The 13,247-nt window shown below is 44.0% G+C and overlaps 2 protein-coding genes across 6 annotated transcripts in view; one reads left to right on the top strand and one right to left on the bottom strand.

Annotated features, from left to right (window-relative positions):
• PLAG1 (PLAG1 zinc finger) overlaps nucleotides 1–1,464 on the bottom strand; it is a 35,621-nt gene extending 34,157 nt beyond the window's left edge. The window contains exon 1 of one of the 3 annotated variants that reach the window (XM_084849492.1): nucleotides 1,282–1,464. The gene's annotated coding sequence lies outside the window, so the exon portion shown is untranslated. The remainder of the gene's footprint in view (nucleotides 1–1,281) is intronic. The other 2 variants (XM_084849489.1, XM_084849491.1) reach the window with 2 other exon arrangements.
• A 322-nt stretch (nucleotides 1,465–1,786) lies between these two features.
• Nucleotides 1,787–11,597, top strand: CHCHD7 (coiled-coil-helix-coiled-coil-helix domain containing 7). 3 transcript variants are annotated; one of them, XM_084849486.1, is made up of 5 exons: nucleotides 1,787–1,839; nucleotides 3,751–3,824; nucleotides 6,132–6,219; nucleotides 9,011–9,109; nucleotides 11,273–11,597. In XM_084849486.1, the coding sequence occupies exons 3-5, from the start codon at nucleotides 6,166–6,168 to the stop codon at nucleotides 11,375–11,377; spliced, it is 258 nt and encodes an 85-aa protein (XP_084705612.1). In that variant the 5' UTR covers nucleotides 1,787–1,839; nucleotides 3,751–3,824; nucleotides 6,132–6,165; the 3' UTR covers nucleotides 11,378–11,597. The 3 variants fall into 3 exon arrangements, with proteins under 3 accessions (XP_084705612.1, XP_084705614.1, XP_084705613.1); XM_084849488.1 differs by lacking the exon at nucleotides 3,751–3,824; XM_084849487.1 differs by lacking the exon at nucleotides 1,787–1,839 and having other exon boundaries at nucleotides 3,749–3,824.
• Nucleotides 11,598–13,247: the final 1,650 nt, after the last annotated feature.

Below are 13,247 nucleotides of genomic sequence, written 5' to 3'. Positions count from 1 at the left end.
CCACCTCCTACCACCATTAAAGGGAGAAAGGGGATTTTCACGTTCTCGCATTGTCGGGAACGAGCTGTAAAAGGGCTTTTGCCTTTCCAAAGCAGTCATCAACAACAAAAATAGGCATCATTTTTAACTCCTTGCTCTCTGGGAGCTGAAAAACCGACACGAAAGTACGCGGGGCTCACTCTATTCTCTTAGGGGGAAATTGGGGAACCGGTACGACTTGGGGGAATTTTTAGGAATTTTTTGGGCAATTTTAAATTTTGTTATATGCCTCAGTTCTCCCTCCATTTTGGTTGTTTATGATACTGACAACAAGCTATCCCTGCTCTCTCTCCGGATCTCTCCTGCTTCCAGTTAACGAACCCCCCACTCCCCAATACAACCCACTCTCTGGTTTTGCTTGCCTTCATAAACTTCTCTCTAAAACCCACACAAGAAGGGGAAGAAAAGCCTTTCGGACCAATCGAAGTCAGAAAGGAGGCAATTTCGTTTCTTTATGGGGTGGAAGGAAAGGGGAAAAACTTTTGTCCAATAAAAGGAGGGAGAAGGAGGGCGCTGCATGCCCCAAAGTGACTCCAGATCCCCCTAAAGCTTTAGCCGCGGGGTCGCCGGTGCTCTGTCCAGAAAGTGCAACCCTCCTGGAAGGTTTCTGTGCAAAATGTGGCTGGTTCGATGCTACGGCTGAATTTACATTAATTTTCTCTTATTTTTGGGCACCGCGGGCTCTAATGTCTTCCGCTCCCTTCTCGCTGCTACTGCTGCTGTCACTATATTCACAGCACAGACGCTGGAGCTCAGGGAAGGTGGGGGGGAGACACACACACACACACACACACACACAGCGAGAGGTAGGAAGGGGGGAACTTTTCGCAAAGTTTCCGCAAAACTTCTCAGTTACTAAAACAAGAGGCGAGGGAGAGAAAAAAAGACCCTTTTGCGGTCTCTCAAGAAACCCTCACTGGAAGAGGGAGGCGGAGGGGAGGGGAGCGGAGGGGGGGGGGAAGAAGGAGAGAAAGAGGAGGAAAACTCTAGGCAGAACGCTGAAGAAAGTGAGGCTTATTTTTAGGGCGCCCTCCTGGGCTGCGCTCTGGAACCCCCATCAGAAAGGCAGGAGAGCCCAGAAGTGCAAAGGAGGGAGATGGAGCCGCACAAACTTTCCCCATCGCTGCTGCTCCGCTCTTCGCGTCCCCCCTCCTTCTCCTCCTCCCCCTTCAGAATTTAAATAACCCTAATATTTCCCTGCTGAACCCCGGCTCCTGAACCCCAAACCCGCAACAGACTCACCGCGGGAGCCTCAGCATCCCCTGAGCGCCCTCTTCCCGCCTTTTACAGGATTCTCCGATTTTTCTGTAATTTTTTCCCCATATTTCGGGCTGGACGCGGCGGGCCTGGAAATTGTTTGCTTTCCCCTCTTTCCAGCAGCCATTGTAGTGTATGCGCTGCGGTGCAGCTCAGCCTGCCGCACACGCCGCGCCCACACCGCCTGCCGCCCACACGCGCCGCGGGTTGGACACCTCCCCCTGTCACTCAGCCCTCTAGCCACGCCTAGGCGGTGGCGCCTTTGGCACTCGCGGCTTGCCCCGTTGGTAGGAGGAAACGCCGCTCGGGGAAAACCGGGGAGGAACCGAGCGCGGATTGGTCAGCTTGCACGGAGCTCAGAGCTGTCCTTCAAAGACCACCGTCAAGACTGATTGGGCAACGGGGATGTCACTTTCGGCCGGGCGGCGGGGCCAAAACGGGGTAGGCTGCGCCGCTTATAAGGTGGTTGCCCAAGGCGCTGACGTCTTTCGAATTGGAGACGAGCGTTCAGCCCGTGAGTCGCGTTGCGTCGCGGCGGTTGAGGTGAGTGTCGCCTCCCGAGGAGCTGCCTGGCGAGCGCGGAGGCGTTGCCGTGGCGCCTTGACCGGCCCCGGAGGCCTAGCTGAAGCCGCGTCCCCCCGATGTCTGGAGCATCCCGGGCTTATTTCCGCGCTTGGGACATGCGGACGGTGCACCCCGCTCAGCCCCTCGAGCAGCGGGGAGGGCGGGAGGGGGGCCTCCGCGAGCCCTCCGTGGGGCTAGAGGGTTAGGGAAGCGAGTAGGTGGGAGCGGGCTGTGGGCCTGCCAGTGGCGCCGCTGGCGCGCCCCGGGCGTCCTTCGGGCTTCTCTCCCCTGCGCCGGCCTGCTGTCCGGCCAGCGAGGACCTCCGCCGCCACCTTTCGCCCCTTCCGGCTCGGCGGCTCTCCTCAGGGCAGTGGGAAGCGGGAGGCTGCGAGCGAGCCAGGCGCAGCCGGTTTGGTGTGGCCGCTTGTCTTGCGAGTCTGTCCAGCGGCAGAGAGGGCTGCTTGGGGGGCTCCTTGATCCCTCCCGCCGGGTTCAAGAGCGGTTGTGGGAGGCGGGGGCTTCGACGTGGGGGCCAAAACGGCGCCCTCCCCCAACTTCTCTGTGCCCGATTTTGTGCTTGGGATTAAAGCCCTTCTCCATCCCACCGTCCAGTGTCTGCAGGTCGCGGTCGCGTTGTGCTTTCGCTGTACTTCAGTGAGTTGTGAGGGAAGCACCTCGCCAAGCGCAGGGACAGCTGTTTCCTTCCTGGTTTGGGGCTGTCTAGAAGCATTTGTTTGGAAGCTGATGCTAGACTAGATGGACCTTTGACCCGATCCAGCAGGTTTTGCTTTTAGAGTAACCATATACATTTTGACAGCTGGAAACAACATTAAATGTAGAGGTTTTGAAGTCCTGTTATTTTACGAAAACCATCGGGAAGCAGAGTTCAGGTTTGAGGGTTCTCCTTTTTTCTTTTCTTTTTTTAGCTAGAGCCCCAAGATCCTCCAGTCACACCCTGGCACATAGGAGATAAACTTAGAATTAAAGAATTCTGAGCCAAGGAATTGGTTGAGTACCAGAACTGAGGGGCACTCATAGACCCTCCATGTAATAATCCAATGCTGGTTACCCTAAGTTTTCTTCATTTCTGCAGAATAATTTAGGATAGGGGCTCAGGGAATCACTGTATTGCTCCTATTATGTATTTGGGAATCAGAAATCCTTGTCTGTCAACCGCAAGTCACCCAGTGGTCCACCAGCCAGCCACTCGTCAGGCTGTGTGACCTTTCGCTTCCAGAAAACAATACACTGTGTATTTAAGGGTGCAATTGTATGCCTGCTGGGAGAAAGAATGCCCTGCTGGGAGTAGTAGGAATAGGAGTAAATATGCATAGGATTGCACCCTAAGTGTAGCAGGGTCTTCTCAATCTGGCCCTTAGAACACCAAGAGGAATTGGGGACTCACCGATTTTGAAAACAATAAATACTTGGTGTTTTGTACTATGATAGCATATATTTAAGCTATTCCCCATACTTGCATAGCACTGTGGAAACAAGCTATGAGGAGGAGATTAGAAGAATTTGCTTCTGTTTTCAACCAGCTCCGATTTGTCATATCCAAATCAAGGCAAATTGTGGTTAGTTTTAACAGGCTTTATAATGCTGGCTTGTTCAAATAATCCATAGTTAAAACTCACCACAGTTCCTGATTCAGATATAACAATGAATTATGGTTCGTTGAAAATGGAAACAAAACCTTCTGAATTTATAGTTTTCCTGGAGGAGGAGAGAAGGGAAAAGCATGCACACTCAAGACTTATACAGGCCCATCCCCATAGTACTAAATGCTTCCAGTCAGCAGATCCAATGTTCCTTGCAGTTACCAGACATTGCATAGAACATCTCAAGGAAGTGAGTAATTATTTAATGAAGGACTTGCTTTCTTTGCAGCAAGACCCAGGGGAAGACTGATATGTGAAGTGTGTCAGCTGTTCCTGGGACATATCCTGAGGGCAGGAAAGCTGGTATGAGTGCAAACACATAGCAAACTGTGATTTTTTTAAAAGAAAGGAAGTCTTATATTAAGAAGAACATGTAAGAACATGGCCCATTTCTAATCCAACAAACTGGCAATGTGATGTCTATATGAAGCCAATATATATGAGTAGAAATGTAAAATTCCCAGTAACTGGAGGCCATGGAAAAACTGTTCTGGAAAAACTGAAATAGATGCAGAATTTATTTCCTTATTAAGCCTAAACTGTACAGCTTTTAAGAACATGGAATATATTGGCCTAGTTTTGCCATACATATGTCAGCATATGCTGAGATATATATGGGCTTTGTGCCTGCGGACTCTGTCCTTGTGCAACCCCTTTCTCCTCTCTTCTCAGCCATCTGTGATTCAACATTTTCTGGATTAATTAACAACAGTTTCCTGTTGTGTCCAAGTTGGAACAAGTCAGGATCTTATGCCATGGTTTGAAGTTGGCTTAAACTCCTGGCTGCCATAGGTATGGATGGGAAACTATGGTTAATTAACTCAGGAAGTTGGAACAAGTTATGGTTAATTAACTCTGGAAGTTGGAACAAGTCAGGATCTTATGCCATGGTTTGAAGTTAGCTTAAACTCCTGGCTGCCATAGGTATGGATGGGAAACTATGGTTAATTAACTCTGGAAGTGTTGAATTGTGGAATGCCAATGAGGGAAGGGTTGGTTCAAGGATCACATATGCAAGCACAAGGTTCATGCCTACCCCAACTTAATAAGCCAAGATATGTACATCCAAACTGGGCCACCATGTATAATATGACATAAGTATATGTAACATGTATAAATTTGTGAAATTTAAAATACAGATGCTTTTGTTTTATTAAAACAATTGCAACTATATGCAGCGAGATGAAGCTGCTGCACCCTAAGATAAGTAAGGGTGTAATCCTATGGGACTGTCTAATGCAGGGTGGGTGGGTTTTCTCCATGCTCTGTCCACCCTGAATTTGTGGCCAGACAGCCAATTTCAGCTGTCTAACTGGGGTGCCTCAGAGTGGGTGGGCGGGGGGGAGGTTGAGGCCAGACGACACATAGGAAGCGTCATACTGGCGCTTCCGCCGACTGCTCCCTGCCCCCAGGAATACCCCCTTTTTGGCTGCTCTGTACTCTCTTCTGAGTGTGGAGCCAGGAATGAATCGTTCCTCCTACGAGGGAGAGTGGGTGGGGAGTCAGATTTCTGGGAACTGAGCTTGGAGCACAGGCTCCGACCTTGGTTCCCACAAACTGAAAAATCCTATGGCTGTCTAGCGGCCATAGGATTGTGCCTGAAGTATATCTTAATTTTTGCTGGTTGGGAAAGTAGGAAAAAAAACACTGAAAATTGAAACCATCACCACAGTGAAAACAAAAAAGAGTCTTGTGGCACCTTAAAGGCTTACGCATTTATTCTGGCAAAAAAATTTGTGGACACTGTCAACTTCATCAGATGCATTTGTGTCATAAGACTCTTCATTTTTGCTGCAACAAACTAGCATGGCCACTCCTCTCATAATGATCACCACTGTGGTAAGCAAAAGGAAGGTTTTATTATCTCGATTTAGAGAGCAATGCTGTGGCCCCTAGACAGTGCCTGAGGGCAGTAGAATAGTTCGAATTCCTGGATCCGAGGTCAGAGACAGTGCCCCAATCACAGACCCAGGAGCAGGAGCTCCCCGCACCCTCCTCTTTGCTGCCGGCACAAAGAGAACTGCACTGGCTTGTTCTCCAAGGTCGCAGAAGCGATTTCGGAGAGGAGGGAAAGGGGGCAGTTCTGTGGGAGGGGACCGGGGAGGCTGGCTTACAAAGGATCCTCTGGCCTCCCTAGCCTCCTTTCCTCTCGCTCTGCAGAGCCCTAGCTAGATGGGTGAAAAAGCCCGTTTAGCAAAAATGCAGAGTGGGAGGAGCTCTGCATAGGATGCCTGTCAGCTTCCAAGTTTGGAGGCTGACGGGCATCCCGATAGGATTTTGCCCTTAGATCTCTTTATCCTGACCTTTCTCCAGGATCCTCAGGGTAGTAGATATGGCTTCTCCTCCCATTTTATCCCCATAATCACTATAAATTTCAGCAGAGCTCAGTATTCTATCAAACATAGGCTGCAACCCTATGTACAGTGTGGCCTCTGGGGAGAATATTAAGTGCTCGATTTGGGGGTTGGGTGAGGACTTACTTATGCTCTATTTTTTCCTAAGTATTTATAACTGTTAACATATACACTTCCTTAGAAAATGTCTTAAATCCTAATGAAAATGGAAGCTGTTTTTCTTGGGTGTCTGTCAAAATTAACTTCTTTCTTCTAGCTGCCAAGTTTAAAAAACACACACAAACATCTTCATGTCCAGAAAATTGCAACGACTTCGAGATCATGACATAAATCCTTGTTTAACGGTAAGAAGCTGAATTCTTATAAATATTGATTTGTTTTTTGGATTATGTAGCTTTGATCAATGAACATGTTTTCTCTTTGAAACAAATATGCCTACAATACTTATATGAGGCATTCTCAAGAGAAAATGGGAATGTGTGATTCAACTGGTATCAGTAGGCTATAGAGTTATAAACTATTAGATATTTTAAAATTTGGAATTAGTTTTTATGTGTCCATAGAATAAAAAAGTAATTTACCACTATCAGCCGTAAATATACAAACGTGCTACCATATACCAGCATGCCCTGTTTTACTACATTAGTCCAGAATTATTTGTCAACATCTAGTATTGATGTTGATATACTATTTCAAATTTTTTATTGAAAAGGGTCAACCATTTGGAGAGAAAAAATAATGATCCAAGATTTTCAAAACTGTTTAAGCCACGCAGACAGGTTGTCTCCCGAGAGTACTGATTTCACCAGACAACCTTAAAACATGAAATAGTTAATAATTGAGTAGGATTAGTTGAATTTATCAAGTACATCTGTCCTAAATCATACGTACACATTATTCAGAATAGTCGAGCGCTAAAACATCTAGCCCTCTCGTTTGTATGACTTATATTTTTAACCAAAGGACAATATTTTTATCTTATTAAACTTAATGTATATAAAGTCTGGTAAGTAATGCAATGTGTGTAATTCTGACTTCTTCAGTACTTTAATATTGCACCTTTTTCTGGGCCAAACTACATGTGATGAGAGTTCCATAAATCTTTTAACTCGAAATAGCAGGCCTGGCTGTGTGTGTGTGTGTGTGTGTGTGTGTGTGTGTGTGAAAGATCAAGACCGCTGCTGCAGTCACAACAAGAATCGTCCAACACACCCTACCCCCTTTGTGCCTTTGCTTCAGTTTTGCAAACAGGTGGAACTTCCTGACCCAGGTTTTCCTCTCTCCTCCCAACTATTTTATGCCCTGCTGGCAAGAGCCAGGAAGGGCAAGAAGAAGAAGATGGCAATTCTGCCTCTATTTAAAATACCAAAAGCACCTAGATGTGCCTGTGAGCCCTTCTAACTGACTTACCTTTCAGTGGGCAGGGAGAGGACTGGAGAGGCCATAGAATACTGCATATTCTGGCCTCTCCCCTCCCCACCCACCAGTGCAAATCCCTTTTATCCCTCTCTGGCTTAGAGAAGCTTTCCATGGCAGGGAAGATCTATGATGGGGTCTCCTCCATGCTCATAATTCTGCCTACTGGTATGTAGTGCCTCAGATGCTGTCTAGGGGCCATAGGATTGCTGTCTTATTTAGCTAAAATAAGGAAAGCTTGGGGGGTGGGGGTTAAGCCAGCACTGCATTCTTATCTGAGGGGTGGAGTGGACATTAGATATTCCAACTAATGTGCAAGGCATTACCAGTTACAATCTTGGAACAGATATTTTTCCCCTTTAATGTTATTTTCCAGACAAAACTTTTTACAAGTATTACAGGTATTGAATCATACAAAGAATTAGCAAATGATACATCATTCATATTCCATTTTACAAATTAAAAAAATTAGCTGCTTGTCAGATATTAAGTTCAGTCTTACAGCCTCATAATACCCCTAATAAAGAATGTAGATTGACACTTGCTTGCACTTCATTAGACCAATACATAATAGAAAAGGTCCATTTTTCAACGAAAGAATCATATGACTGTCTGCCCTCCCTCACTCTGATCAAATTTGTAATTTTTGCCATAGACGCTATATCCCATGTTTTGATCAGCCATTTATCCAAGATCAGGGCTCGTGCTTTTTCCCCAATTACAAGATATAGTTAATGGAGCTGCTCCATATTGTCAGCTAAGACCAGATCTTTAACATATCCAAACAGTGATACTAGTGGCTGTTGTGGTAATCTATAATCCATGGTCAAATCAAGTTCTTTTATTATTTCTTGCCAAAAGTTCTGAATTTTAGGGCAAGACCAAAAAACATGAAATGGGTCTGCATTGTGGCTATTACATCTCCAGCAAAGATTATTTATAGTTCTGTAAATGTGATTAAGACATGCTGGGGTTAAGTACCACCTAAATAATAACTTATAGAAACTTTCCTTAAGGTTGATGCTAGTTATATAACGTGACATTTTGCCACAGCCATTTCCAAATATCAATTGGAATATCAAAACCAATCTCTCTGTTCCATCTTCCTTGATTAGCATTAACAGAGGTAGCCATATTCATGATTGGTTTATAGATACTACTTAATACATGTTTAGGATAATTTCCTAGTATTGGTTTTTCAACCTCTGTAATCTCTCTTATTGGACTACGGTTAATAATTAAAGTATGTATGATATTCCTAAGCTGGAGATACTGGAAAAGGTTGTGGATGATTATAATGCATTTTGGCTCCGATATCCTGACATGATTTGAAAACACCATCTCTAAATAATTCAATAAAGAAATTTGGGGGGTGTTATTTGTAAGAGAACTTTGGGGTATCTTGTCTGCCCAGTGCATATGTATTAGTGACCTTTATTTAGATGGCTAAACACCAATTTTTTAAAATTTGCTACCTAATGTGAAAACTACAAAGCAGTTGGGAGTCATTTACAGCCTAATCCTAATATGTTTACTCAGAAGTATGTCCCACTGAACGTAGCATGGATAAGTATGCTTTGGATTGCAGTCTTAGACCAATCTTCTATTCCCACATAACTATGTGTAGGATTGTAGCTTTGGTGTCTAGAGCTACTTAAAAGCTGAAAATAAATATTTGTACCCTTTTGGTTATAAGTGTGATTTCCTTTCATATTTAAGGAAACAGATGCTTCTAGAAAATGTATGGATGAGAGTAACTACAATAAAAATACATGTGCCATCTATTTTTTAAGATACAAAAACTGCAGAAAATTTTGGGTAAGTAGGCTTGAAATGTTTCTCACTAATTGCATTGTAACCAGAATGTTCATGGTATTTCTATATTGGAACTTTCAAGCTGGTGGAAACTTGAGTTTAGCTCTACAGTATTGGAAAAACTGGAAACATTCAAGAGTCAAACTATCTAAAAACTACTGTGGGTATACAAACCCAGAATTACGATGGCGGGACTTGGATAATCCAATTCTATAATCTGTATGTAGACTTAATCCCAGTAGAATAGTGCAACAGTTATGATGTGTATCAGATTATTTAAATATTTAAGTCTGCTGTAGGGTCATATGTTTTTGCAGCCAACAGCTTGGAGATCAGATCAAAACTAGCTGAAACCAACTCCATATGAGATGGAGTAGCTGTTTCACTGTTCAGCAACCACACTGTTTTCCTTCTTTTCCAGATAGTAGCTTCTCAGGGCGACAATATTCACTAAAGATGTAGCAGCCTACTAAAATTGGACCCTCTTTCTCCCAGCACATCTCCAGCTCCTGACTAGTAGTGAAGCAAATGCCTACGTATGGCTGAAGAGGAAAAAGCCAAAGTATGGTACTCTTTAGGCAGTTTTAGGAAGTGCAAATACTCCTAGTTCAGTTTTCTGCAAGAAATCATTTCAGTGACAGGTGCCATCTAAAAACTGACAGTTGTCCATTTCTGGTGTAGATCATAAACAGGTCATGATTTATATTCCGCTTTACATATCTATATGTAGTAAGTCATAACTAGTACTATTTCCCTTTAACCCGTTTCATGTTGGATCAGTCTTTGCTAGCCTGATGGGCCTAGCTCTGCAGGAATTCCATGTCTATTCTGATGTAACATGACTTTTCCAACTGTTGACCCTAATCAAGCTAAATGTTTTCAGCAGAGGAATCGCTGTTTTTAATTATTGAGTAAGCTGCAGTTTATGTGCTAACTGGTTTTTATTGGCCATTTCTTTGTACCTGTGTACTGTAGTATAATGGCAATTCTCTTTGTAACCCAGTGTCATGAAACAGGTGGGGGAAAGGTGTCAGTATAGCAAGTCTGAATTGCTGAAGATAAGCTGGAAGTCTTGTTTCTGAATATTTTAAATACCTAGAATCATAGAATAGTAGGGTTGGAAGGGGCCTACAAGGCCATTGAGTCTAACCCCCTGCTCAATGCAGGAATCCCAAGTCAGAGCATCCCTGACAGATGGCTGTCCTGCCTCGCCTTGAACCAGTGTGAGAGCCCACTAGCTCCCTAGGTCATTGGTTCCATTGTCGTATTGCTGTAACAGTCAGGAAGTTTTTCCTGATGTTCAGCTGGAATCTGGCTTCCTGTAACTTGAGCCCATTATTCCATGTCCTGCACTCTGGGATGATCGAGAAGAGATCCTGGCCTTCTTCTCTGTGACAACCTTTCAAGTACTTGAAGAGCGCTATCATATCTCCCCTCAGTCTTCTCTTCTCAAGGCTAAACATGCCCAGTTCTTTCAGTCTCTCCTCATAGGACTTTGTTTCCAGTCCCCTGATCATCTTTGTTGCCCTCCTCTGAACCCTCTCCAGTTTGTCTGCATCCTTCTTAAAGTGTGGTGCCCAGAACTGGACACAGTACTCCAGCTGAGGCCTAACCAGTGCTGATTAGAGGGGAACTAGTACTTCCTGGGATTTGGAAGCTATGCTTCTATTAATGCAGCCCAAAATAGCATTTGCCTTTTTTGCAGCCACATCACACTGTTGGCTCCTATTCAGCTTGTGATCAACAACAATTCCAAGATCCTTCTTGCTTGTAGTGTTGTTGAGCCACGTATCCCCCATCTTGTAACTGTGCATTTGGTTTCTTTTTCCTAGGTGCAGAACTTGGCATTTATCCCTATTAAATGTCATTCTGTTGTTTTCTGCCCAGCACTCCAGTATCCAGATCACTTTGAATTTTGTTTCTGTCTTCCAAAGTATTAGCTATCCCACCCAATTTTGTGTCATCTGCAAATTTGATCAGCGTTCCCTGCACCTCCTCCTCCAAGTCATTAATAAAAATGTTGAAGAGCATTGGGCCTATTGGACCCTGCAGTACCCCACTCATTACCTCGCCCCAGTTTGAGAAGGTCCCATTGACAAGTAGTACCTACTTTACTGTTAATGAAATTTATTAAATCAGTGATACATGAGTCCTTTCTTTCTCTAGAGTGGGGTCATGATGCAGAGAAGAAACGATGGGATACAACCAAGTATGCCTACAGCAGAAGAGAGAGAGAGAATCCTGGCATCAATGGGAAGAATGCCATACTGATCATGCACTGGTTTAAGATGTACAGTAGTTTATTGTAAACAGAAAGCGTGTTGAAAAATCACCATTATAAACACGCTTGTACAATATTCTCTGAACTTTAGGTTATCATCTCTATAAGATTGTTTTTATTGCACCCCAACCAGAAACCTGAAGTCTTGATGACTAACAGGCATAGCATGCAGGAAAAAACTTTCAGTAATAAATTGACTTTTTTTATGAAGTGACTTTATGTGTTTTTTATGTTACATTATAAAGATACATAAAGTAGAATTCAATAAGATTACAAATAGTGTCAGATGATTTTTTTTAGTTAATATAAAAAGCTAAGATGCCATATGAACTTGAGCACACTCCGGGAGAGAGCAGAGGACAGGAAGGCCTGGCATGCTATGGTCCATGGGGTCACGAAGAGTCGGACACAACGACTATACAACATCAACGAGCCATACTAAGGATAATACTGCATGAATTTGAATGTTATCATTGACTTCACTGTTGCAAAAGGGAGCAAATGTTTACTATTAGATACATTTGTTTTTCATCATTGGGATTGAGTTTCTAAGGGCGCAATCCTATCTTGATAGTCGGCAGCCTCCAAAGTTGGAGGCTGCCGAGTATCAAATGCAGGGTGGCTGGAGCATAGAGGTGATCCTCGCCTCCATGCTCTGACTGCCCTGCATTTTCCCTAGATGAGTGATTTTGCCTGTCTGGGCATGGCTTTGGGGATGGGGAGGGAAGGAAGCTGAGATACGCATAGGAAGCTGCATAATGCAGCTTCCATGGTCTCCCCACCCCTGGGACTGCGCCCTTTTTGTTGTCTCTGTGCTCTGTTTCTGAGTGCAGAGACATAGCTGGTGCAGAGAGCACTGCGCTGGCTACAAGGGATCCCAGAAACCGAAATATCCTGTGTCCCCCAGACGCTGTCTAGGAGACATAGGATCGTGCCCTAAGTCAGTCAATTTTGGCATTATAGCTGTATCACAGTTCATTAACTGGTCGAGCAATAAATGCTGTGGACATTCTCACCATCAAATCAACCTATGGAAATCTTCGCTGTCACCTTTAACCACAGATAAATGTAATAGTATAACAATAGATCTTCCAGTAAACAGTGTATCATAATTAGTTTGCTTATAAACCAGTCCTGTTCTTCAAAAACTATTACTGCACAATTTTGAAAGTGTGATATAAGTTGGAGTATGATTCACCGCATCTCTGGCAGACATTAGTTTGCCGCTTATAAATAAATGTCACTCTGTTTGGGGTCAAGTACCACTAATAGTGCATATTCAGTATGTTTTAAGTGCGTAGGTGCAAAAGTTCTCATGCTATTATTTTCACGTCCATTGCCAAGTATCCTGGAGAATAGGCACACCGTAAGCTCTCCTACTTTCTCTGAAATATTTTTATTTTCTAAGGAAGTTGCTTACAAATCTGTCCAGTGTTCTGTTCTTTCATATGAACTAGCTTTTAAAACTTTGTTGGTTCTCTAATTGAACCATATTTCCATGTTTTTAAATAAGTCTTTTATCCAAAGATCTTGAGGGTTCTTCCACTTTAATCTCACTGGCTAAACTAATTTTCGTCACAGTTATAGGCCAGAGAAATATTTCAACATAAATGAAGATAGGGTCTCACCTGTGGAATAGCCCAGTAAGTTGGGGGAATAGCAGACAATGTTCATGGGAGGTAATATAGAAGTGTAGGCTTATACACCTCTTCTGGGAGGAAATTGTGTGGTAAATCTAAAAATCATAAATGAAGCAGTACTGTTCTGCATGTGCTACCAAAAGTTGTACGCCAGGAATGGGGAATGTGTGGCCCTCCAGATGCTGGACTACAATTCCCATTGTCCCTAATTAGCATAGCC

Source organism: Heloderma suspectum, chromosome 4 (assembly GCF_057233095.1).
Source record: "Heloderma suspectum isolate Gila_16-S chromosome 4, 16-S_ref, whole genome shotgun sequence".
In the NCBI taxonomy this organism is placed as follows: domain Eukaryota; kingdom Metazoa; phylum Chordata; class Lepidosauria; order Squamata; family Helodermatidae; genus Heloderma; species Heloderma suspectum.
Note: the sequence above shows the minus strand (reverse complement) of the source record. Positions and strands in the feature narration are given on the sequence as shown.

Excerpts from the sequence above, each read along its gene's own strand:
- CHCHD7 (XM_084849488.1), top strand. The coding sequence starts at position 6,166 with ATGTCCAGAAAATTGCAACGACTTCGAGATCATGACATAAATCCTTGT. Across the intron at positions 6,220-9,010 it reads ACATAAATCCTTGTTTAACG|GAAACAGATGCTTCTAGAAA; the intron begins GTAAGAAGCTGA and ends TTCATATTTAAG. Across the intron at positions 9,110-11,272 it reads AAAACTGCAGAAAATTTTGG|AGTGGGGTCATGATGCAGAG; the intron begins GTAAGTAGGCTT and ends TTCTTTCTCTAG.